The sequence below is a fragment of the Geotrypetes seraphini genome, chromosome 8 (assembly GCF_902459505.1).
Source record: "Geotrypetes seraphini chromosome 8, aGeoSer1.1, whole genome shotgun sequence".
Taxonomy (NCBI): Eukaryota; Metazoa; Chordata; class Amphibia; order Gymnophiona; family Dermophiidae; genus Geotrypetes; species Geotrypetes seraphini.
The window spans coordinates 168,768,914-168,795,363 of NC_047091.1; the positions used below are offsets into that span (position 1 = coordinate 168,768,914).

At 43.7% G+C, this 26,450-nt stretch overlaps 1 protein-coding gene across 1 annotated transcript in view; it reads left to right on the forward strand.

Annotated features, from left to right (window-relative positions):
• KIAA1671 (KIAA1671 ortholog) overlaps positions 1 to 26,450 on the forward strand; it is a 282,787-nt gene that overhangs the window by 235,159 nt on the left and 21,178 nt on the right. Inside the window, exons 6-7 of the mRNA XM_033955253.1 lie at positions 11,900 to 12,015; positions 23,844 to 24,084. Of these exons, the coding sequence (XP_033811144.1) occupies positions 11,900 to 12,015; positions 23,844 to 24,084 (357 nt within the window). The remainder of the gene's footprint in view (positions 1 to 11,899; positions 12,016 to 23,843; positions 24,085 to 26,450) is intronic.

Below are 26,450 nucleotides of genomic sequence, written 5' to 3' on the forward strand. Positions count from 1 at the left end.
TAATAGGGAAGCCATTTAACATTGGGATGCATTTTCAAGCCTGTAGCCCAAGTTCAAAACGTCGTATTTCTCAATACATGGGAGACGCGTTACGACAGAACACAGCTGTGGGGATTTATTGAAAGAAACCAGTGTTTTGTTTTTTTCTCAAATCTACGTTAACTGTGTGTTGGCTTTTCAGGGCAGTATTATGGCTACTAATAATTCTGCCTCTTCCTCTTCTACCTGCTAATAAACTGATTGCAACTTACCCTCCCCCCCCCCTTTCACAAAGGAGCATTAGCCATTTTAGCGCACAATAAATATACGAGTGCGCTAAACGCTAACGCGTCCGTAGACCAACATTCACGCGTTAGCGTTTAGCGCGCGATCAGTATGCGCTAAAACGCTTAGCGCACCTTTTGTAAAAGGACCCCTTAGTCCTTTCAAGTCTCCTGCCCTCTTTCCCTTTATTATAATATACCTACCATTTCTGCTGCCAGTCGTTTAAAACTTGATAGTCTCTAACAACCTATTTCAAAGAGACTGCATGCACAGGCTGCCTTTTCTGGCTTTCCTCATTTGCAGCCCATTTTTTAAGGGACAGAAATAGTTTGAGTTTTAATACGCCTAATGCTTTAATACCGTGTCTTTATTTTTAAAATGCACACTGTCCACAGCCGCCTGACAAGCTTCCCTTTGACTTGCCGTATAAATGCCTCTCAAATTACATTGCGTGCAGATAAGAGAGCGCTGTTCAATAAACCCGACTCCTGAGATTTAAACAGCTTTTATGGCTGCATAGTTTTCTGAGCTCCAAATTGTGTTCTGTAGGGTAGGGTAGGAGGGGGAGCCAAGGCCATTCTTTAATTTGAAAGGCATCGTTTTGCTACTGAAAAGGAGGGGAGGAGACGTTTTATATTTCAGATGCTAGAACTTATTTTAAAGTTTAAATTGTGCTTGCTAGATTATCCATGAATTTGGTTTCAGATCCGATATCGAACAAAAAACTCCTTTTTAAATTCATTGCACAGCAGCACTTGCATTTAAATAACACTAAAATTGCATCTGTTGGTTTTATTTTGTCTCTTCTGACAATAGAGAGATGCAATACATACAAACAAAAAGGAACTGCAAGAGAAAATAGAAAAGAAAAGACACAAGCTCGTACTCTTACAAAACAAACTTATCTACATGTAATATATAACAACTAACCAAAGTATTTAGATGAATGACGTGAATCAGATCCTAGGCTTGTCCAGAAAGCTGCTGATATCTTTTTCAAAGATAGTTGGCTACCAACCAATAGCGGCAAAGAGTTCTAGAGGTTTGGAGCCGTGAAGCAGAAAGCGCTATGCCTAGTGGTGCAATCTAGACATGTTAATATTGTTTTCTAATGCAAAAGGCATACGAGTCTTGAACCAGTAGGCTAATCACTTCTACTTGCGAGTTTGTGTAGAAGGCATCATCATCTACATTTTATGGCTCCGCCTCCGCTATCTATTACTATTACTACTATTTATCATTTCTATAGCGCTGAAAAGGGTACGCAGCACTTTACAATCAACACACGATACTGAAGGCAGGACTTCTTCTTGATAAAGCCTTTGGCGAAACATGTAGGAGCAGATAAGTCCCTACCTGACATTTTAAGATCAACAAATAGCGACTCATGCAATCAGTAAGTGCACGATTTGGACCCGCCCCCCCTTGCCCCCTAAAGCAGGAGCGGCAGCGCTGCTCTTGCTGGCCGGCCGCTGTCGCATCTGCTTTAGAGGGCGAGGAGGGAGGGTCAGTCAGGAAGTGCTGCTGTCGGCTTTCCCCCTGGCCTCCCCGAAGGACTGCGCATCCCCCCCCCCCAGGAAGGCCTCCGTGTTTCCCCTAGCCTCCCCGCACCATTTATCTTATAGTTTCAGCCTGCAGCGAAGATCATGGTTACAGCATCTTTGCAAAGTGCTTTGAGCTGTTTCCTCCGCCGCGATCCTGCTGGTGGTGGCACATTCTGAAGGCTTAATAAAAAAATTTTAGATTTAAGTTATGAATAGTGAATGGGCTAAAGATTTATCAGCAGCTTTATAGGGAGAGATATGGCCAATAGGGAAAAGGAAGTATAGATACTCCTGTATAAGACGCTGGTGAGACCTCATTTAGAATATTGGGTACAATTCTAGAGGCCACACCTTCAAAAAGATATAAACAAGATGGAGTCAGTTCTGAAGAAAGCTACTAAAATGGTGAGTGGTCTTCATCATAAGGCATATGGGGACAAACTTAAAGATCTCAATATGTATACTTTGAAGGAAAGGCGGTAAAGGGGAGATATGGTAGAAACATTTAAATACCTAAGTGGCATAAATGCGCATGAGCAAATCTGTCTCATTTGAAAGGATGAAGTTAAGAGGTGGTAACATAACATAAAACTTATATACCACAACTGCCTCTCGGTTCAGAGTGGTTAACAAAAGATGAAAAAATACTGAATATACACAGTTGATCATAATCAATTCATGATATTTGCCAAACCTTCAGGCTTTTACTAAAGGCTAGGTATGAGATGGAGGTTGACATAATATTACCAAGTTGTTTATCCCATATAGCAGCTTGGTACGAAAGCAACATACTAAAGAATCGTTTATAGACACAGAAAGGGAGGTAGATGTGTGGAATAGTCTCCTGGTAGAGGTGGTAGAGACAAAGACTGAGTCTGAATTCAAGAAAGCATGGGACAGGCACATGGAATCTCTTAGGAAGAGGAGGAGATAGTGGATGCTGAGGATGGGCCATTCGGCCTTTATCTGCTATCATGTTTCTATGTTTCTATAACCATAAAGTTCTATGACATCACAATGTAGGTGTAAAGAGCCTTAGCCTATAGGAAGAGGAAATGCAAATGTTAAGAGCCTTAGCCAATAGGGAGAGGAGGAGATAATGGATGCTGCGGATGGGCCATTTGGCCTTTATCTGCCATCATGTTACAATGTTTCTATAACCAGAAAGTTCTATGACATCACAATGCAGGTGTAAAGAGCCTTAGCCTATAGGAAGAGGAGATGCAAATGTTAAAAGCCTTAGCCAATAGGGAGAGGAGGAAATGGTGGATGCTGCGGATGGGCCATTTGGCTTTTATCTGCCATCAGGTTTCTATGATCATGATCCTGTTTCTATCAAAATTATCGCGCTAAGAACCTAATCTTCCCTTTTACACATCCAGATGCTTTTAAAATGACCTCCTTAATATTTATTTTTGCACTCCTGAATTGTCTGCCCCATTTTCCCCTTCCCCATTTTTTTTTTCTTTAATTGAGCTCTGTAATGACAGGCCTAAGGTCTCTAATAGCAAACACAGCAGAAGCAAGCTTAATGTTACTGAGTATTAAATCCTTATTTCGGTTTTATTTCTTTAAAAGTTAGAAATCCTTCTTTGAGATGTGTCATGCGTGCTGCTAGCAAAGGGACTGTTTCATGTTATGATTGTATTTTGTAAACCGCCTAGGAATAGGTGGGTAAGAATTTTTTTTTTAATAAATAAATGGAGAAATACCAGTATGCCTTTTGCTCCTGAAGCAAAAGTACTGATTAAAAAAGAACAAACAAAGGAGATGTTAGTAGTTCAAAGGAATTATTTCTAGCAGACACAAGGTCCTGCAGGTATTTTGTTTAGGAAGATAAATTACATGGAACTGAACACTGCCCGCTCAGAGCAAAATGTGAATACTTGCTGTCCTCACATTGTCCAATCAATAGAAGAGGGAGCCGTGCACCTGCATGAGTCAGAAAACCTACAGTAGCAGTTCTTGTTTCATTGGATTTAATTTAATTTAATTCTTATATACCGCTAATAACCATGAGGTTTCTAAGCGGTTTACAAAAATGATGCATTAAAAGATACAATAAATAAAAATAAATAAGGATGACTCAGGCCCACCAGGATATGAAATGCACTGCAGTGCCGTGCTTTTGAATTGTACTATATGGCTGAAAAGTTTCATCCATGTACTGTTTATTTTCACTATCAGTGATTTGAAAATACAAAGCTGCATGTGGATGGAAGAGAGCCAGTTGACATACTGTATCTGGATGTTCAGAAAGCTTTTGGCAGTCTCTCATGAGAGACTCGTGAGGAAATTAAAAACAAAACAAACTAACTAAGTTGGAAATTGGAACGACGAGTGAGGTGATTAAATTTGCAGATGACACTAAACTGTTCAAAGTTATTAAAACGCATGCGGATTGTGAAAAAATTGCAGGCGGACCTTAGCAAATTGGAAGACTGGGCGTCCAGAGGGCAGATGAAATTTAATGTGGACAAATGCAAAGTGATGCACATTGGGAAGAATAACCTGAATCACAGTTACCGGATGCTAGGGTCCACCTTGGGATTAGCACCCAAGAAAAGGATCTGGGTGTCATCGTAGACAATACAATGAAATCTTCCGCCCAATGTGCGGCAGCGGCCAAAAAAGCAAACAGGATGCTGGGAATTATTAAAAAAGGGATGGTTAACAAGACTAAGAATGTTATAATGCCCCTGTATTGCTCCGTGGTGCGACCTCATCTGGAGTATTGCGTTCAATTCTGGTCTCCTTAACTCAAGAAAGATATAGTGGCGCTAGAAAAGGTTCAAAGAAGAGCGACCAAGATGGTAAAGAGGATGGAACAGCTCTCGTATGAGGAAAAACTTAAACGGTTAGGGCTCTTCAGCTTGGAAAAGAGACGGCTGAGGGGGGGAGATGATTGAAGTCTACCAAATCCTGAGTGGAGTAGAACGGGTACAAGTGGATCGATTTTTCACTCCGTCAAAAATCACAGAGACTAGGGGACACTCGATGAAGTTACAGGGAAATACTTTTAAAACCAATAGGAGGAAATTCATTTTCACTCAGAGAATAGTTAAGCTCTGGAACGCATTGCCAGAAGATGTGGTAAGAACGGATAGCATAGCTGGTTTTAAGAAAGGTTTGGACAAGTTCCTGGAGGAAAAGTCCATAGTCTGTCATTGAGAAAGACAGGGGGGAAGCCACTGCTTGCCTTGGATCGGTAGCATGGAATATTGCTACACCTTGGGTTTGGCCAGGTACTAATGACCTGCATTGTCCACCGTGAGAACGGGCTACTGGGCTTGATGGACCATTGGTCTGACCCAGTGAGGCTATTCTTATGTTCTTAAACTATAAGATAACATCGCTTATTCAAATGCAGCATTTTCTCCCTTCCTCTCATGAGAACCGCTTCTAAGAAGCGATCTCCCCTTCCTTGATGTTCCTTCCCATCCCCCCCTTACCTCCCTTTATTTTTATTTTATGATGTAATTATTATTCTTCCCCCACCTCTATCTCCTCTTGTTTCACTTATGTCAATGTAGTTGTCTCAACCCCGCTCCCACCCACCCCTTTTTTAAAATTGTATTCTTTTATTTTTAAAAATTGTATACTTTATATTTTTAGCATTGTAAACCGACCAAATGGTTCATAGACAACAACGCGGAAGACAAAGGCGCGCGCCGACAACTGAGCGCAAGACGGAGGCGCGCGCTGAAGAAAATTACTGTTTTTAGGGGCTCCGATGGGGGGTTTTGTTGGGGAGCACCCCCAGTTTACTTACTACAAATCGCACCAGCGTTGTGGGGGGTTTGGGGGGTTGTAACCCCCCACATTTTACTGTAACCCCCCAAACCCCCCACAACGCCCCCACAACACGGCGCGATTTGTATTAAGTAAAGTAGGGGGGTTTCCCCTCACACCCCCCCCGTTGGAGCCTGCTCGCGCCTTTGTCCCGGCGCGCTTTTGACCTGACACCGACCAAATACATGTCGATGGTTGGTATATCAAAATATTAATAAACCTGGAAACTTAGTTAAAGGAGGGGGTAAGGTTAACGAGCCGATTCTCTTGATTGAAGAATGGGAATAGCGGAGTGCCAAAGAGATCAGTACTAGGACCGGTGGCTTTTTAAAAAAAAAATTTTAATGATGTGGAAATGGGAACAGTGAGTAAGGTGATCAGTTTTGCAGATGATACATAATAATTCAAAGTTATTAATAATAATAATATTTACAAAAATTACAGGAAGACCTTGTGAAGCTGAAAGCATAGCCTTTCGAATGGCAGGCGAAACTTAATATTTTTATATGGACAAGTGTACAGTAATGTGTTGCATGTAAGGAAGAATAGGTTCTACATGAGCAGTTACGACCCAGGAAAAGGATCTAGGTCAGGGGTGGGCATCTCCGGTCCTCAAGGGCCGGAGTCCAGTCGGGTTTTCAGGATTTCCCCCAATGAATATGCATGAGATCTGTTTGCATGCACTGCTTTCAATGCATATTCATTGGGGAAAATCCTGAAAACCCGACTGCATTCCGGCCCTCGAGGACCGGAGTTGCCCACCCCCGATCCAGGTGGTGGTATCGTGGGCAATGCATTGAAATTTACTGCTCAGTGTGTGATGGCAGCCAAAATGCAAACAGAATGGTAGGAATTATGAGGGAAGAAGTAAAGAATATCACCTGCAAATCCTCCTACTCGTATTTCATACCTAGATTGACACTTCATGTGTGTCCCCTCCCCCATCCATTAGATTGCTAGACAGACTATGGAACTTCAGGAAGGCCGTGAAAACCTTCCTCTTCACTAACCCAGCACCAGTGACTCAGCACCTCCACTACCTGACTGATGAAACTCAAATGCAACTCCTAGTATAACTTAATGTGCTTCCTACTGTAACTCGAATGACATTCCTAGTATAACCTAGTACAGTACTCCCCTGAAATTCGCGGGAGTTCCGTTCCAGGAACCCCCGCAAATTTGCCTGTCAAAAGGCAGGGGAGGCAGGAGAGGGCAGCTGGAGCGCTGGTGGGTGAAGAAAATCACTCACGGTCTGCTCCGACCGCCTCTTCCTGTAGTAAAGTCGGGCTACACCAATCAGGAGCTGCTTTGACACGCAGCCCCTGATTGGTGCAGACCGACTTTACTACAGGAAGAGGCGGTCGGAGCAGACTGCGAATGAGCGAGTCTGCGAACTCCGAATTCGCGGGGGAACACTGTATAATTCCATGTAGGCCCTGCCAATTGTTCAGGCAACTTCCAACCCAGCAACCATTCAGTGGGATCTAGGCACCCTCCTTTGGACCTGCCTACCCCAAATAGGGAGAAGAATGAAAAGGAGACATTGTTTTTAAAAAAATTTTTTTTATTTATAACCCGCATTTCCCAAAGCGGCTCATAAGTATAAACATACATAGTAAAAAATACATATAAAACAGTCACACAAATAAGCGACCAGCAGCAGTCTTACTACCCATACTTCATGTGACAAAAGAAATGCCTCTTCAATAGCTTCTTCAACCCAGCAAGATTACATTGCTTTCTGATGTACAAAGGTAGGAAATTCCATTCCTGGGGGTCCCCTACAGGAGAACATAGTCACACGAGAGGAGTTCAACCTCAGGTCCCTTATAGACGGCACAGACAAATCGCCATGATAAACAGAGCGCAATTTTGACAAAGGAACATAAGCATGAATAGTACCCACCAAACTTGCAGGAGCCAACCCATTCAAACACAGATAGACCATCACAAGCAACCCGAAATGTATTTGGATCTTCTAATTTCAGCCAGGATAGATTCGCATAATATTCAGTGACATGCTCAGTCCTTTCCAAACGGAAGAGGGTTCTAACCACGGAATTCTGCGCAACCTGTAATGCACCCAGCAGGGTTCCTGGAAAACCCAAGAGCACAAGATTACCATAGTCCAAGCAAGACAGGACCGTAGACTGCAGAATGACCCTGATCTTACCAGGAGACAAGTATGGTCTTTCTTAAAGGACCTTCAACCACAAGAGGTCATCCGCTGAAAATCAAAGGTGGGCAATTTCATGGCGACACCAGGAAGTATTTCTTCACCGAAAGGGTAGTCGATCATTGGAATGAACTTCCATTGCAGGTGATTAACGCCAGCAGCGTGCTCGATTTCAAAAAGAAATGGGATATGTATGTGGGATCTCTAGCCGGGTGAAGTCTGGGGGTGGGTCATTAGCGTGGGCAGACTTGATGGGCTACAGCCCTTTTCTGCCATCATATTCTATGTTTCTATGAATTGTATTGAAAAGGCGTGATCTGAAAAAAAATCTTCTTTATCAAATCCTGGACATAATTTTTGAAAGTCAAATTCAAATCCAGCATAACACCCAAATACTTTACCGCAGTGGTTCCCAAACCCTGTCCTGGAGGACCACCAGCCAGTCTTTTCAAGACAGCCCTAATGAATATGCATGGAGCAGATTTGCGTGCCTGTCTCCTCCATTATATGCAGATCTCTCTCATGCATATTCATTAGGGCTATCGCAAAAACCTGACTGGCTGGTGGTCCTCCAGGACAGGGTTAGGAACCACTGCTTTACTTCATCACAGAGCTGTATTTGGGTGCTCCAGAGCCGTACAAACCCGGGAGTATCCTGCACCTGCGGCCTCTGGACTAACATCATTTTCGTTTTTTGCATATTTAGTTTCAATCTATTATTCTCCATCCGTTCCTTCATCATCACTACATGCAGACATTCCTCCATTGGTCCACATCGGTCCCTCCTTACCAGGGATTAAATAAGACACATCCTTTGTGGATATGTCGCATCATATACTCCTCCCAGCATACAGATCTTTGGGGTCTCGGGTGCCAGTTATCAGATTTCAGGTATTGCCATCCCTTGGGGGACGCAGACGGCCATTAAACATACAGGAACTTTCATTGTTACCTGCCAAGAAGCTAGTTGCTGGAGGGGGAGGGGGGTAGACAACCTTGATGTCGGTGTTTTCTTATATTAAAATTTATGGGTGACCTCTCTTCACACAATTTGAGGTGATTCTAAACCAGTTATAAATACGAAACATGTCCAGATTTGAGGTCATGGTTGCATGGTTCTAGGAGGAGGCCTGGTGTATATAGCCTTTGGTTAAGGACTGTTGCTACGGTGGCTGGACTTGAGTAAGTTGGGAAGGGATATGAAATAAATAAAAAAAAAATCCCCAAGTAGTTATAAATGAAGATTATAATGTCAGATCCCAGCCCTAGCTGGAAGTCCAAAGGAGCATGATGAAACTGCTGAGATCAATCCCCCCCCCCCCCCCCCCCACTGTACCGTCCCCCTCCTAATAAAGAAAACAAACATTTGCATGACAGATTAAAATATAATTTGATGGTTTTGAATCGTTCTTGTCTTCATGTTAAGTGTCTTTAGCCACATTGTGCTGAAACAGGATATATCCAAGCTACCAATTTTTAGTGTGGGTGGAAGTTTCCCAGCCTTGTTCTAACATCAAGCAATGTAAGAAAGAAAATATGAGCAGATAATTGTAGTTCCTTTTCCTGTGGCAAGCAGATTGTTCTATTCTTTTCAAAAATGTGGTTACAGTCTGCCTGAGCTAAATCATAGCCTACTGGAAGGGATTTAATGGAGCATTTCCTGCATGTAAAACCGTGTTTTAACACAGGAGATGGCTGTTATAATATTGTACAGGTGTATATGTTTACACACGCCATGCATAGGTAATCCTGGAAGCAACTCTATATGTCACGCCTTTCTGTCCAAGTTAAATTGTAAGCTCTTCTGAGAAGGGACTGTCTATAAATGTCAGAATATACAGCGCTGTGTACGCCATTCAGCGCTATAAAAGTGATAAGTAGCAGTAGCAGCGGTGTCAGGTCAAAAGCGCGCCGGGACAAAGACGCGTGCAGACAATTGAGCGCAGCGCGGAGGCGCACGCCACAGAAAATTACTGTTTTTATGGCTCCAACAGGGGGGGGCGTGGGGGGGAACCCCCCACTTTACTTAATAGAGATCGCGCCGCGTTGTGGGGGGTGTGGGGGGTTATAACCCCTCACATTTTACTGAAAACTTCACTTTTTCCCTGTTTTTAGGGAAAAAGTTAAGTTTACAGTAAAATGTGGAGGGTTACAACCCCCCACAACGCCGGCGCGATCTCTATTAAGTAAACTGGGGGGGGCTCCCCAACAAAACCCCCCGTCGGAGCCCCTAAAAACTGTAATTTTCTTTGGCGCGCGCCTCCGTCTTGCGCTCAGTTGTCGGCGCGCGCCTTTGTCTTTCGCGGGGTTGTCTATGAACCGTAGCAGCAGCCTTTGAGCCGAGCTGCAAGGTGCATGCATATTTATATAATATCCTTGCATGGCATGGTGCCGGCCTAAATGATGACTAAGCTTCCTCCATATGTGCCGAACCGGTCCCTCCGCTCCCAGGACGAAATGCACCTTGAAATGCCCCCTGGTTGTGCCCTTCGACTGCAAACCGCAAAGCGACGGTCCTACTCCCACTTCATGCCGGGCCACTGGAATCGACTGCCCCTGCAGATCAGATCCCTTGAAAGGACTCCTCAGCTTTAGAAAAGCAATAAAAGCAGACCTCTAAACCTAAAACAACCTACCCTTGACCAATAGACTAGAAAGAGATGCATATTGGTACCAGAACCAGTATGCGTCACAGAAGGATAACTTGTATCATACGCTATAACTTTCTGTGTGTCGAAATAGGTATAACTTATACTGGAAACCTTGCATCGTAAGGACAACCATAGCAAATTGTAACCAATAAACTGTATATTATCATTAGCCAAGTTAGGATAAAAACTTGTATCATAAACTTGTACAGCAATTGTGTATGTTAAACCTTTAACCCGTTCTGAGCTCTTTGGGGACAACGGGCAAGAAAATGAATTAAAGAAATACAGTACTCCGGAACCCTCGCAAATATCAAAAAACTGCGAATACGATTTTTCACCTGGGGAGGCAGGAGAGGGCAGCTGGAGCGCCGGCGAGTTGAAGGAAATCACTCATACTATTCTCCAGCCGCCTCTTCCTGTACTAAAGTTGGGCTTCACCAATCAGGAGCTGCTTTGACATGCAGCTCCTGATTGGTGAAGCCCGACTTTAGTACAGGAAGAGGTGGTCGGAGAATGCCATGAATGACCGGGACCGTGAATTCGCGGGGGAACACTGTAATGTAAATATACCCATTCAGAATGTTGCATCTGCCTCAAAACATGTGTGCAAGTTTGCTTGGGAGCATTTGTGCACTGTGGAGGATTATTCTTGGAGCCTATTTACGCATTTACTTTATAAAATAGAGGTGGTTTTCCTATAGGCACCCTGTTATAAAATCACCCTCATTATGGCTCTTAGAATTTTGGCACTGTTGGTGCTGATTTCTAGCCGCAAAGATTGTGTATGAGCTCCAAGTTGCAAGTATTCTGCTTTTTCTGCTCAGCACTGCGGGATATTGGACTTTTTGCAGATAGGTTCTATTTTTTTTTCCCCCTAAAAAAAGTGTTATAAAGTACTGTAGTAGATTTATGTATTGCATTTGACTGAGAAAAATTATAGTCATTGACGAATAGAGAGTAGATGGAGTTTTTTTCTGACTAGGGATGTGTCTTCTTGTCTCGACAGTGTGTTGAAACAAGTTTGTCTGTGGGGGTATCAGAGTTTTGTGGCACCCCTTAGGACACTGAGGTTTTTTCTCCATTTCTGTGGTGTATTAGGCGATGAAACTTTTCTGATCTGTTCCAATGCGTGGTGTGATGTAAACTGGATGTTTGGTGTAAAGCAGGGGTGTCAAAGTCCCTCCTCGAGGGCCGCAATCCAGTTGGGTTTTCAGGATTTCCCCAATGAATATGCATGAGATCTATTTGCATACAATGAAAGCAGTGCATGCAAATAGATCTCATGCATATTCATTGGGGAAATCCTGAAAACCCAACTGGATTACGGCCCTCGAGGAGGGACTTTGACACCCCTGGTGTACAGTATAGTGATATTTTCTGGACAAGCAAAGTTGCATGCATTAATTTTCTTAGAATTTTATTACATGTTTCTGGAGGAAGATATTAACTCACTACAATCTACTGTATTTCAGGACCAGCTGAAGCAATGCTTTGCTAGACCTTCTCCAGTAACCAAGGATACAGATACACTCGTTCGAGAAGCAGACAGTCAGTATGGCACCTGGAGTGGCGAAGGAGACGAGGACAGGTATGCTCTCGCAAGTTAAAACGTCATTGTGGCGAGGTCTAAAGCGGCAGATTCCAGGTGTGCCGCAAGACGCCCGAGGAGGAGCGGCGCCAGCTGACTGCTTAGAGGGTGTGCCTCTCACGGTGAGAGGCATGTCATAGGCAGTTAGCCGGCGCTAGTGCCTCTCCTGCTATCTGCACTTCTCCATGTCTAGAAACCCAGCACCAGCGGCATTAAGAGTCTCAGGGCTGCGGCTAGAGTGCATGCGCGAACGTCTATATGATGACATCACATGTGCGAGTGATGTCATCACATCAGCATCTGCACATTTCCGGATGCCCTCCAGCCACGGGCTCGCATTTAGTGTCCGCATCTTTAAAAGGTTTGCAGCGCATTGGTCTAAACTAAAGGATGGCTAAAGCTTCTGCATTGAAATTCTGTATAGCTCATGGCAATTTGTTCAGCCGCTGATGCCATTAAATCAAGTTTATTAAAATTTTGATGTAAATGCAATATCAAATATTTTCAATGCGTATAACAATAATAATTTGGGGGGGGGGACAAAATAAGGCAATTTATACTAATAAACATACAGTCGAGAGTCAATATACATAATTAAATAGTGATGCATAAGGAAAGAGGGGGTGAATTACAATTGTTTAAGAAAATAGAAAAACATTTAAGGAGAAACAACATCAGGAGGGTAATTAAAAATATTTTAAATAAAACTAGGTCTAAAAGTGAATAGGAGAAATTGTGACCTATATACAGATCTGGTTAAATTTAAGTGTTTGAGCCTAAGATTGTTGATAGAAAAAGTAATCCAATCTATGACTCATATGCATCTTTGTATAGGTGGCTTTTTAGTGTGCTTTTAAATTTTTCTAAAGAGGTTTCAGCACATAGATAAATTGGTAGCTTGTTCCAAAGCTGGGGTGCTAGGATAGAAAAAATTGTAGCTCTTCTAGTGCCTATTATTTTCAGAGACGGAATGGTGAGCAGATGTTGATCTTAGAGATCTAGCTGGAGAATATGGTATTAAATAACGAAACACAGAAACATGATGGCAGATAAAGGCCCATCCGTAACATCCACTATGTCCTTCTCTCCCAAAGAGATCCCAGGTGCCTGTCCCGTGTATTGCTAAGCACTAAAAATGAACTTCTTGTGCCATTTAATTCATTTTATTTGTTCAGCACTGTCAGGGCTGTGCATTAAAGGTTGGTGTGCATGCTGAACCACAGTCAGAGGTCGGTGTGTACCTGCATGCAAATGAGGAGATGCTGGAAGCATCTTGGCCTCTACTGGGTATGCAGTTAATGGAATGAGATGTTTTCCAAGCAAAACAAACATTCCAAGGAAAACAGCATGCATGCATAAGAAACTTATTAAAAAAAGAATCAACAAGATCCGTGTTTCAGCCAAAAGGTCTGTCTCAGGGGTTCAACAATGTCTGAATTGTATAAGAAACAACAATATGCAAGACAACAGTTCACTCAAAGCATAAACAGATGGAGCAATGAACCTCAATTAAAATCCAGCCTTTGCCGAGAAACCTTTTGCTGCATAATTGTGCAAAGACAGTCAACCCCTCTCCCCCCCCCCCCACACACACACACACTGAGTACCCTTCCACCTCTGTAGTGATTTCTTGCCATTTTATAATGGCAGGAGAGATGCCAAAGCCCCCTTGCTGGTACTGCTGAGCACTGGTGAATAATGTAACCTAGCAGTGCTTCATCATTCTCACCATAGTGGTGAAACATCACTAGGCAGGGCATTTAGTAGAGGGGTCTAAGACAGTTTATCACGGCCAGTTCAGCGCGATAACTGATTCGGCGTTTGGGGAGCAATGCCTCCTCACCCCTCCGAATTAATCTTTCCTTCGACTTGTTGAGCTCTCCCTTCGCTGATCCGGCCCCCCCCCCCCAGAAAGAACCTCATCTGTACTCCCCGCAAAGAGGAGTCCTGGCCAGCGAGGGTAAGCAAGAGAGTAGCATAGGGAAGAAGCAGGAGTTTGGGACAATTGATTGCAGCCGGTTCATAGACAACGGCGCGAAAGACAAAAGCGCGCGCCGTTCTAAATTACAGTTTTTAGGGGCTCCGACGGGGGGTTTTGTTGGGGAACCCCCCCAGTTTACTTAATAGACATCGCGCCAGCGTTATGGGGGGTTGTAACCCTCCACATTTTACTGTAAACTGAACTTTTTCCCTAAAAACAGGGAAAAAGTGAAGTTTTCAGTAAAATGTGGGGGGTTACAACCCCCCACAACACCCCCACAACGCGGCGCGATGTCTATTAAGTAAAGTGGGGGGGTTCCCCCCCACGACCCCCCGTCGGAGCACTAAAAACAGTAATTTAGAGCGGCACGCGCTGCGCTCAATTGTCTGGGCGCGCCTTTGTCCCGGCGTGCTTTTGACCTGACACCATCGCAGCCAGTTCCTTGCGGATGTGATGAAACATCCCGCGATGAATCGTCCCATTCCGTGGGTAGAGCGCAAAAGTACTTTTAGGCAGGCTTCCATTCATTTTGGAGGTTGAGGAGTTGGAAGGAAGGACCACTTGTAATATAGATGGAGGGGTCTTTGGTATGGAGAGGTGAGCAGGGACTCCGACCAAGGAAGAAGAGCTTCAAGCCTGCTTCGGGAGGTAGGGAAAAAGTGAGGGGCGACCACATGTTGTATGCTAATGGGCCCTAAGTGGTTTTGCAATCCATTGTGATTATGGTAATGGACGGGACATTTTGTGCAACATCTGTTGAGTAACATTTTTAAAACTTTTTTTTATTTATTTTCAATTAAAGGTACAGTGCATGCACAGTATTGGACGTTGGTATCAAATTGAATATCATATAGGACATCACAGTTGCACTGAGCTAACATTTTCAATTTTTGCTTGTGTTTGTGCATTTGTCCGTAAATGCGTAGTACTATTTTTATGTAGAAAACATAGTAGATTGACACTGGGACAAATATGTCCTCGTCCCTGCCAGCTCTGTCCTCATTTGCACAAGCCTCAAACACTTATGATTTTAAAATGTTCGAGGCTTGTGCAAATGAAGGCAGAGCTTGCAGGAATGGGAAAGAGACAGGAAAAGGATGGATATAGATCCCGTGGGGGATGGGGAAAAATTTGCCCCAGTGTTACTCTGTACCTGAAATACATGGAGTGGCTCCCCTCATGATTCTGTGGTGTTACCGGTGCTGTCTCTGCAGGCACTAATCTGCCGTCATAAAATGAAGACAAAATTTTTGAAAGGCACCTTTAAGGAAAATAAAGCAGCTTTATGACTCATTTTAAAACTTAAGTTGAGAACTATTTGCAGGTTAACCAGGCTTGAATGAAAACTTTGTGTGTTAAAAACACGTCGTTCTTAATCAAGATATACTGTAGTACTTAGTCTGTCGCACATATTCTCTTAGGACACCATAAGTTTAATGATGATCAAATAAATATACTTTTCTTCTACTGAGCTTGACTAATTAATTGCACTTTGGCTCCAAAAGCCGCATCCAAGATTTCATTTCCCTGTTATTTATGTTCTGGACTTCAGGAGCAAAGCTTTCTGAATAATCTATGGCTTCATAAAACCCAATAGTTTTATGCTTGGGAAGAGCTAGATATGTTGATGAAATCAAATGTCAACATTTTAAATCTTTTTCAGAAAGCAAAACTGTAATTGCGATTTTGTTAGAGGGAATGGTTACGGTTTTATTGTCTGAGATGAGTATTCAGCAACACAGGAGTTTCATCTTTAAAATGGAAACATAGCATATGGTGGCAGATAAAGACCTTGAGGCCAAGGAAGTGTGCTCGGTTTCATTTCGGGTGCAATGCCAGAGACCCCAGTTGATATTTTTTGCATTCTTTTTTTTTTTTTACCATCTTCCAAGCAAGGATCCTATATGCTTAAGGTTCAAGGTTTATTAATATTTGATGTATCGCTGAATCTGTTTACAAAGCGATGTACACAAGTAAAAAAGGGACAAGATTATAAAGATACAAATTAAAAATTCATTAACATCAAATTTATGACAAGACAGACTTGAACTGGGGAGGGAAGAAGGGCAAAGGTTACATCTATAATATCGAGAAAAACATATATGGAAAAAACAGAAAGAAACGGGGGTAGATAAAAAATTAAAAAATAAAAATGTTAATATTGAGTATTAAAAGCATCTTTAAAAAAGGTGCGTTTTTAAGGATTTTTTAAAAGAAAGAAAATTTTTCATTTTTAATATGTTGTGGCAGAGAGTTCCACCATTGTGGGCCCATAACAGAAAACATATCTGATCTTCTTGTACCTATTGTTTTCAGGGAAGGTATAGCTAGTAAGTATTGAGCTTAGCTTAGTCTTTGCTTTTGTACTTTAAGTTTTGAAAAAGAAGTAATGAACTTCCTCTCCGACGTCAGAATTGACGTCGGGAAGAAGGTTTGTGGGCCGGCGCCTGGACCTTCCTTCTCTTTAGTTGAGGCTGGCGGCAGCGGCAGCGGCGGGGTTTGAAGCGGCGGTAGGCAGCAGCAGTGGGGGCCGGACCAAGGGGGGGGGGCAGGCTTCGGCGCTGGAGGGAGGGGAAGCGATCGTCTGTCCTGTTGTCCCCCCCGGACAGCTTCGGAACGCTGTCCCTGAAAACGGGACATTTCGGCAGCCCGAAGCTGTGCGTGGGGACAATGGTTCAGGGGATCTAAAAAAGGGACAGTCCTGTTCAAAACGGGTGATGACTGTAACGTCATGTCATGCTGCAGCATCCATCAGTAAGAGCAGAAACACTGGCATTGAATAATCAGCTCTACCCAGGTAACTTCCAGACCTCACCAGGTCTGCTTTATATGGCAGTAGTCAGTATAAAAGAAAAAAGAAAAGCTGACAGCTGCTGGCTGAATATTGACTCCTATGTATTGTAAATATCATTGAAGGCATATTAAAATATTTGTTTCTCCTATGTTGGGAATTGGCTTTCTATTAGAAAGTTGCGTGGGGACAGAAATCCCGCCCATCCCCGCCAGAATCCCCTTCGTCCCTGCCTGTCCTCCCCCCCCCCCAAAGAATTAGAATAGACATTAGATCATGTGATTGTAGGGTCGACCATTTCTTATTAAAAGAAATAAAAGAGTTGGATTTTTTGGCAATATAAAGCTGATATCTGTAGAGCAAACAAATCCTGCTTCCACCATCTGGCCTAGGTAACTTGTGAGAAGTCCTTCCAAGATCCACAAATGGTTTTTAATGCAGCAATGAGTAAAGAATCCAACAATACAGCATCAAAATCATTTAAAGCAGAATTGAGAGAGGCTCTTTTCAGGGCAAGGGTTGCGTAAGAACTGAACCGGAAACCCCAAAACAAACTCAGCAAGTAACTTCATTTTGTACTAAACACAATTGGTGGCACAACCGTGAGAGGGGGCTGGGCCTCCCACTTTGAGCTTAGCCCCCCTCAAAATGAACATTTCCCTTGCTGTAGCCGGTGGAACATTTTGGTTTTCCATCATCTTGGTCCCAGTTTCTGCTTTTGTCTATCTTCTACTAATTATCTTTCCAGGCTTCGAGAACCCTGGTTCGATCCCCGCGGGACTCCTGTGATCCTGGGGAGAGGGGAGGGGGGATCCCCACGGGAGTCCCATAGACCTAGGGTCCCCGCAGGAGTCCCATAGACCTGGGGGGGGGATCCCTGTGAGAGTCCCGTGGGATTCCTGCAATCCCTGTTCCCGTGTAGACCTCTACTTTGTATCTGAGGTAATCCCAGCATTTCTATTGTATTCCCCATGTTTTGGATTGGATACCTAGTCCAGTGTCTCTCAAACGGTGTGCCCTGGAAAGATTCAGTGTGTGCTTTGTTACCAAAGGCTTTGTTAACCGTTTGGCTCTTCATAACTTTGCGATTTTCAGCTCTGACAGAAAATAAATCGAAAAAAAGAGAACAAGTGCACATGGTGGATGATGAAATACGTATTTATTTGTTGGCTATCAAGCCACATTTTGAGTTAATTTGCACTCATAAAACAAGCACATCTGTCTCATTGATTAGCAATTCTATCTACTTTAGTTTCATCGTTGTTACAATTATCTATACATAGCTTAAATAACATTAAATAAATAACTCTCAAATTTAATTTTTTTGTTGGTCTTGCGATTTTATAATTTCAATTAAAAGAAATCAAAACTCTTCTATTCAAAAAACACCTCCCATCATTCTAACCTCCATCCTACTCGCACATGCATATTCCTTCATGAATACCTCCCCTATAGTATCTCCTAGCCCAGGGGTGTCCAATGTCGGTCCTCGAGGGCCGCAGTCCAGTCGGGTTTTCAGGATTTCCCCAAGGAATATGCATGAGATCTATTTGCATGCACTGCTTTCAATGCATATTCATTGGGGAAATCCTGAAAACCCGACTGGACTGCGGCCCTCGAGGACCGACATTGGACACCCCTGGGCTAGCCAATTCTTCAAACCATATCCCCAATATATATTCAGAAACCTAAACAAGCAACCTCCATCTGTAACCAGAATATTTCTTTCCTCAACGTTATGTAATAATCTTCTATAACCTGAATGTATTGTTATTCTATGGAGGAGTGTGTGGCGCAGTGGTTGGATCTACAGCCTCAGCACCCTGGGGTTGTGGGTTCAAACCCCGCACTGCTCCTTGTGACCCTGGGCAAGTCACTTAATCCTCCATAGCCCCAGGTACGTTAGATAGATTGTGAGCCCACCGGGACAGATAGGGAAAATGCTTGAGTACCTGATTGTAGAACCGCTTAGATAACCTTGATAGGCGGTATATAAAATCCTAATAAACTTTAAACTTTAAACTTTAAACTTTAAACTTTACTTTCTTACTTGATATGTAAATTTGATATGTACTTGATATGTAAACTTCCTGGAAATGTCCAGATTTCTTCTAATTTTGTAATCCGCTTAGAACCGCAAGGCACAGGCGGAATAGAAATCACTAATGTAATGTAATGTATTATGTGCCACAAAAAACATTTGCTCCATTTACTGTGCCAGACTAAAAAAGGTTTGAGGGACAGTGACCTAGACAGTAGTAATGCCTTCAAATGGGTATCCAGAAAGTGTTTAATGTTGACCGGGGATTTCCACACATTATGCCAACCAATCAGAATGCATAATGCAGTAGCCTGACAGATACTTTACTTCATAATCAAAACATTTACTTATTTTGCTGAATGTATTTGAAGTGCTGGGATATAAAGGTAATATACTTTCCAGGATCCGTCAGAAAAATCCCTAGTGAGCACAGTTGCATCTAACGTTGTACCGAAGGCCACTGATCCCCACAGATTTCACTTCAGTCAAAGTGGTCTTAGGTAGCACTCGCCGATATGAAAGTCTTGACTGGAATACACTTCCCCTTCCATATTCTCGGTTTCGATTATCTGCGTTTTTTCCCCCAGGCCACCCCCCCCCCAGAATCGCTCATTGGCATCGAAAAAAACGGCCCCAGGACTTGGAGGGAGGCGATCAGAGGTGGGGGGGGGATCGGAGGCGGAGGGAGGCTTTCAGAGGCAGCGGAGGGGGGGATCGGAGGCGGAGGGAGGCTTTCAGAGGCGGCGGGGGGATCGGAGGCGGAGGGAGGCTTTCAGAGGCGGCGGAGGGAGGGATCGGAGGCAGAGAGAGGCTTTCAGAGGCGGCGGAGGGGGGAATTGGAGGCGGAGGGAGGCTTTCAGAGGCGGTGGAGGGGGGATTGGAGGCGGAGGGAGGCTTTCAGAGGCGGCGTAAGGGGGGGATAGGAGGCGGAGGGAGGCTTTCAGAGGCGGCGGAGGGGGGATCGGAGGCGGAGGGAGGCTTTCAGAGGCGGCGGAGGGGGGGATCGGAGGCAGAGGGAGGCTTTCAGAGGTGGCGGAGGGGGGGGATCAGAGGCGGAGGGAGGCGATCAGAGGTGGCGGAGGGGGGGATCAGAGGTGGAGGGAGGCTTTTAAGAGGTGGCGGAGGGGGGGATCGGAGGTGGAGGGAGACTTTCAGAGGTGGCGGAGGGGGGGATCGGAGGTGGAGGGAGACTTTCAGAGGCGGCGGAGGGGGGATCAGAGGCGGAGAGAGGCTTTCAGAGGAGGGGGGGATCGGAGGCGGAGGGAGGCTCTTAGAGGCGGCAGGGGGAGGGCGATCGGAGCATGGACCTTACCTGGTGGTCTAGCAGTGCCGCGGGTCAGAAGCGATTTTCCTACACTCCTGCCCCATGCAGAGCCGTGCTGTGAGCTCCCGTGGTCTTTCTCGGCCACCCAAAGCCTGGAAACAACAGAAGCATAAGTAAAAGAGAATGAGAGAAGAAAAGCAATGCTGGAGTTTGCCTCTGCTTTGAAAAGGGGGAGGGGGGGAGGAGCCAAAGAAGTCTTATGTCCATGGAGGAAGGGGACCAATTCAACATTAGCACCTGCAACATTTGGGGAGAGGGGGCACTGCCTCCCATGCCCACTCCAAATTATAGCAGTGAAGGAAGGCTTAAATAAATTACTACTATTTATTATTTCTATAGCGCTGAAATGCGTACGCAGCGCTGTACATTTTAACATACAATTGACAGTCCCTGCTCAGAAGAGCTTACAATCTAATTTAGACAGGACATTTCAGGCTTGGGGAGGTTGAAGTGGGTCTAGGTATCTGACAGCAGTGAGGGGGGGAGTTAAGAGTTGAAGGTAGTTTCAAAAACGTGGGCCTTTAGTTTGGATTTGAACGCGGCCAGGGACGGAGCTTGACGTATTGATTCACAAGGTATATATATCACACTCACTTAAAAAAAAAAAAATCCTCGGGTACTAAATAACACTTTTCATAAATGTGTTCACCTACAGAAACCTTGTTACGACTTTTTCATATGAAAGTGTGATTTAGTACCCGAGGACTTTTTTGAAGTGAGAGAGAAGGAAGGCTAGGGCGCAAACTGCAAGATTCACGTGTGTCACTCGTGAAACTAGGATGACATCAACAGACACATGAATAAACTAAACCCCTCTTTTACAAAGCCGCACTAGTGTTTTTGGCGCCAGCCTATGAGCGTCCGAGCTGTTATTGCTGCGCCTGGGGTTAAAAATGTTAGCGCGGCTTTGTAAAAGAGGGGGTAAGGCAAAGGAAACTGCTAGATATTCATCCAAGACTCCCGTCATCAAATTGTATTTTTATTTTTCAAATGACTTGGATAAACTTAGAGATGCAGCAAAACTGGATCAGTAGCATGGAATGTTGCTACTCCTTGGGTTTTGGTCAGGTACTAGGGACCTGGATTGGCCACTGTGAGAACGGGCTACTGGGCTTGATGGACCTTTGGTCTGACCCATTATGGCTATTCTTATGTTCTTACAGGAGCCAAGTATAGGACAATTAAGCCATTGTAACATCACTGATGAGGTTGGCTCTGAGGCACTGTGGAATGAGGCATTATGACATCACAATCTCAGCTCTGGAATGTTGCTCTCATTGGGGTTCCGGAATCTTGCTATTCTTTGAGATAATAGAATGTTGCTAATCCTTGGGTTTTGGCCAGGTACTATGGACCTGGATTGGCCACCGTGAGAACGGGCTACTGGGCTTGATGGACCATTGGTCTGACCCAGTAAGGCAATTCTTATGTTTTACATTTAGTAGTCCTATAATTTGCAGTGCCCTCTGCTGCTCAGAGATGGGCCTGCAATTTTGTTTCATTAACAGCAGTTTTAAGTAAAATAGAGGAATAGTGTCATAAAGCTTTTGGATATACAGTTCCCTATCCTCTTTCAGTGATGTATACTTCAAAATATGATAATGTTATAACAAGGTTTAAGATGAATTATTTTACATCAGAGAGGGTAATCTAAAAATGCATATCCCAGTGAAAAATCAAACAGCAGATCTCATAAACACTATTTTAATTAGATTCACAATTGCATCTCTTCCTGACTACTTTCTGTTGAAGAGCCTGCACAAATCGTCTGTACAGATTTACATGTATTCATTGGGAAAGCCACAGACAGCAAAGGTTCAGTACAAGGAAACAAACAGAACAATTACATTATAAACTGTGTTTCCCCTGCAAATAAGCCCTACCCCTAAAATAAGCCATAGTCCTGGGATTTGCTGGCAGTTTCCCTTCCCTTCCTCCCATCCCTTGTGCAACAAAACCTTTGAGTGAGCACCCCCCCCCCCCCGAGCACCTGCACCCGCCGCGCAGCCGAATCCCCATCTTTCCCTCCCTCCCATCAGAACCCCGCTGTGAGCCTTACTTACCACCCTAAGCAGCGTCGGGCCGGCAGCACTCTAACAGGCTGCTTCGGCCTTGTCCACCCATGAATTTATTGCCGCGTTACTGATAACATCATTCATAACGCAGCAGAGTGAATTCAAGGGCGGACAAGATCGAAGCAGCCTGTTAAGAGTGCTGCCGGCCCGACGCTGCTTAGGGAGGTAAGTAGGGCTCGTGGCAGGGTTCCGTTGGGAGAGTGGGAAGGATGGGGATTCAACTACGTGGTGGGTGCGGGTGCTGGGGGGGGCGGTGCTCGCTCAAGGGTTCTGCTGCTCAGGGGATGGGAGGGAGGGAAGGGAAGCTGGATATACTGCATGAGGGATGGGAGGGAGGGTAGGATAGAAGCTGGGCAAGGGTCCTGCTGCACAAGGGATGTGAGGGAGGGAAGGAAAGATGCTGCACATGTGGGGGAGAGAAAGGAAAGAGGAAGAATTGGGGTGAAGGACAGGAAGGGAGAGATGATCACGTGCATACCCCAAAAATAAGACCTAGTGCCTTTTTTGGGCCTAAAATTACTATAAGAAACTGTCTTATTTTCGGGGGAACCCGGTATTATAGAATGATCAAAGCATTTGCAGATCTTTGCCATCAGATGTTTATCTAGTAGAGATGTGAGGAATATGGTTAATCATTACAGATTGTTAACTTGCTGCCCAAGGGGATAATTTTATAAAGGCATGCATGCGTAAAAAGTATACACATAAATCTTCCCTGGGCACACTTAGCAAATTTCCAAAATGAAAGTTATGCATATCCTTCCACTTTGGAAATTACCCCAGGGAATTTTATGTGCTTATATTTACCCCCTTGGAGGCCTACGCATGCAAATTAAACCTGGAAGTTTGTGTGCCTCAATTTTCTAAAGTATGCTCATAAACACCAAACCCTCCTTAACCCTGCTCCTAGGACTTTTTCCATTAAGGCAGGATAATCGTGTGTGTACAGGCTGTACATGTGTATTAGGAAGGTAATTTTACAAAAACCTGTATCTGCATGTAGAAACACCACTTCATGCATAGAAGCGTTTTTGAGAACTACCCAACGAGTAATTATTTCTCTGTCACCAAGCATAGAATCTGTGTTCAGTGTCCAGCATCTGTCCCTTGCCATGTGAACCTCTTAAAACTTTCGGAATGCATGTACTAGAGATTCTAGAAACAAATGATGGAAACTGCTAGTTCAGTTTAATGATAGATAGCATTTCTTCACTGCCTCTGTTATATTTCCTGTTTACATGCCTCTAAAGCAGTGGTTTGAAAATTCATTTTGGATTTGCCGGTACTTGGAGGGCCTCAGAAAAAATAGTTAATATCTTATTAAAGAAATGACAATTTTGCATGCGGTAAAACTCTTTATAGTTTATAAATCTTTCCTTTTGGCTAAATCTTAATAATAATATTGTCATTTATAGCTAAAGAGACATATGACCAAGAAACTGTTTTATTTTACTTTTGTGATTATGATAAACATACCGAGGGCCTCAAAATAGTACCTGGCGGGGCCCGCGAGTTTGAGACCATTGCTCTAAAGTGAGTAACGTGGATTTTTTTCTTTTTGTAATGAATTCATGTTAATATTTTAAATCCAGTTTCTATCCATTTATGTTTTGTAGCTATGTACCGGTGTCTCCTTCACCTGATAATGCCCCTTCCTCCAGAAAACAGCAACCAAGTAGCCGCTTCTCATCTCTGTCTTCTCCAACGGAAGTGGACTCCCATGATTCCGCCAGCGACCAAAGGAACAGGAGCCTGGACCGCTCCAGTGTGGAGATGGATTCAGCAGAGAGCACTGAGAAGCCTGTCTCAGCTAGTCCTAGTCCTGGGGGAGACACAGTTGACTTCTCATTTATGGACGTAAGTTGATACACAATAAGCCCCGTTTTACATAAGACCTCTAAGTTGGAAAAGAGACCTCCCATGTTGTTGGGTTTTTTTTCTTTATAGAAGGCTTGCTGAACAAGCAAATTTGTTTGTAAAATATGTGTAAGGATGCACTGAAATATTTTTTTAAAAAAATTGCTTCACTTTGAATTTTACATTTGTGAGATATTAAAAAAAAAAAAAAAAAAAAAGCTAAGGCCCTGACGCACGACACTCCGACAACACAGTAAAAAAAATACCACGGTAGGAGCAATTTTTTTTTTTTTTACTGGAGTTGATGCTCAGCACAATAGCATGCAAATTATATGCATAATATTCGTGCAGAGCGGTCCCGGAAAAAGGGGGAGGAACCGTGCCTGGCACTTGCTCAGAAGTAGGGAATGACATGGGGAAAATTTTGTCCCCATCTCCGTGCCCACGAACCATCAGATAGCATTCGCACAAGCCTCGAATACTTATGATTTTATATTGAACTTATTTTATTAAAGTATAAAAAGAAACAATATTCTGTACAATTGTCATTTCATAAACAGAAATAGTCTTTGAATCCTGTGGCAGGTTCATGAAGCTCTGTGTAAAATCTATATGCAGGGTTTTAATCCTTACAGTGCCTTTTTTAGGCGCTAATTTATAGAATTGCCCTTTACTTTCTCTTAGGCTGTAAATATCTTATTCCAAATAAAAATTACACTCTAGGGGGGGATGTTATCAACATGGGCTTTTCTTAAATTGGCTTATTTCATCACAAGTTGGTTATTTTAACACAGGGTCTCTGCTAGTATATGCAGAAAAAATGACTTTATAAAATCCCATTAAAGTTATAAAGAGGAATAAACTATATAATCTTACTAGCAAAGCCTAAAAAATATAGAGAGTACAGTGGCGTACCAAGGGGGATGGGGGATGGGCGGTCCGCCCCGGGTGCCAGCCATGAGGCGGTGTTCCCAACCTAGGAGCCATGGTCCGGGTACTCCCCTTCTCACAGCCCGGTGCCAAGGCTCTGGATAGTCCCCGTGGCCCAGCATATTCCCAGCCTTCTCTCTCTTTACCTTCCGTGAAGCTGAAAAAACTGCCGGCCTCGGCAGTGATTCAGCTACGTCGCCAGCGGCTCCCCTTCCTGCTTTCCGTGTCTGCCTCTGCAATCCACCCGGGCGGAAACAGGAAGTTGCATCATTGGCAGACGCGGAAAGCAGGAAGAGGAGCCGCGGGCATCGTAGCTGAATCACTGCCAAGGCTGGCAGTTTTTTCAGCTTCACGGAAAGTAAAGGGAGAGAAAGCTGGGAATATACTGGGCCATGGGGACTATGTAGAGCCTTGGCCGTGAGAAGGGAAGTTCCCAGACCATGACTCCTAGGCCGGGAACATCCCCTCATGGCTGGCACTTGGGGGGAACATTACTAAAAATACTTTTTTAAATAGGGGGGTCAAAAATGATGGCAGGGGGTGTCAAAAAACAATGGGCCCCGGGTGTCACATACCCTAGGTACACCTCTGATAGAGTATAACCAGAAAACAGGCTAAGCACATTAGCAAATATATCAATAAGAGACTGCACAAGTTTCAAATAGTGGAAAAAAACGACCTCGGATATCTTGCTCCAAGTCCCAACTTCATAAGACTGAATATATTTTTTTATAAAGGAGCTTCTCCAGTCATTGGTCAAAAAACCTCAACTTTAAGCACACCATTGCAGTTTTCAAAAAAAAATTTTTCTCATAAAGTGTCTTTAAGAACAGTTTTCATAGATACAATCCCATACCGTTCACAGCTTACAACCATAATGGTTGATAAAAGCAAGGTCCAGCTGTATTCTTTATCTCCCATTAACAAAAAAAAAGCCCAACCTCAGCCCTGTTTCGCCTCCAGATTTATCGAGGGCTTCGACATTAATCCTCCGTCAGCAGTCTTCGCCTAACACAAAATTTTTCACCCTCACTCAGGGATTGCACCACACGGTTCAAAACACAGAAGGAACTGGATTTATAAAATCCCCCCATTAGTGGCTTGCAGTCTCTCTTAATTTTCATTGAAAAGCCTGCACAGTTTTGAAAAGGTGAATCATTATTTATGCAAAATGCACTGGGTAATGTTTGCTAGTTTCCAAGTTTATTTACAGTTTGATATACCAAACATCAAACAAATATCTGGACGGTTTACAATTGCTAAAATTGGAGATTAAAAATAAGAAATAAAAAGGAAAATAGAGGACATGACAAGGACTAAGACATGGACAAAGTTGATGGCAGAAGGTAGTTTATTATCCAAGTTTATTAAATAGTTTGATTAATCGCCATATCAAAATTCAAGGCGATGTACAAAATAAAACACGTAGTTATAAA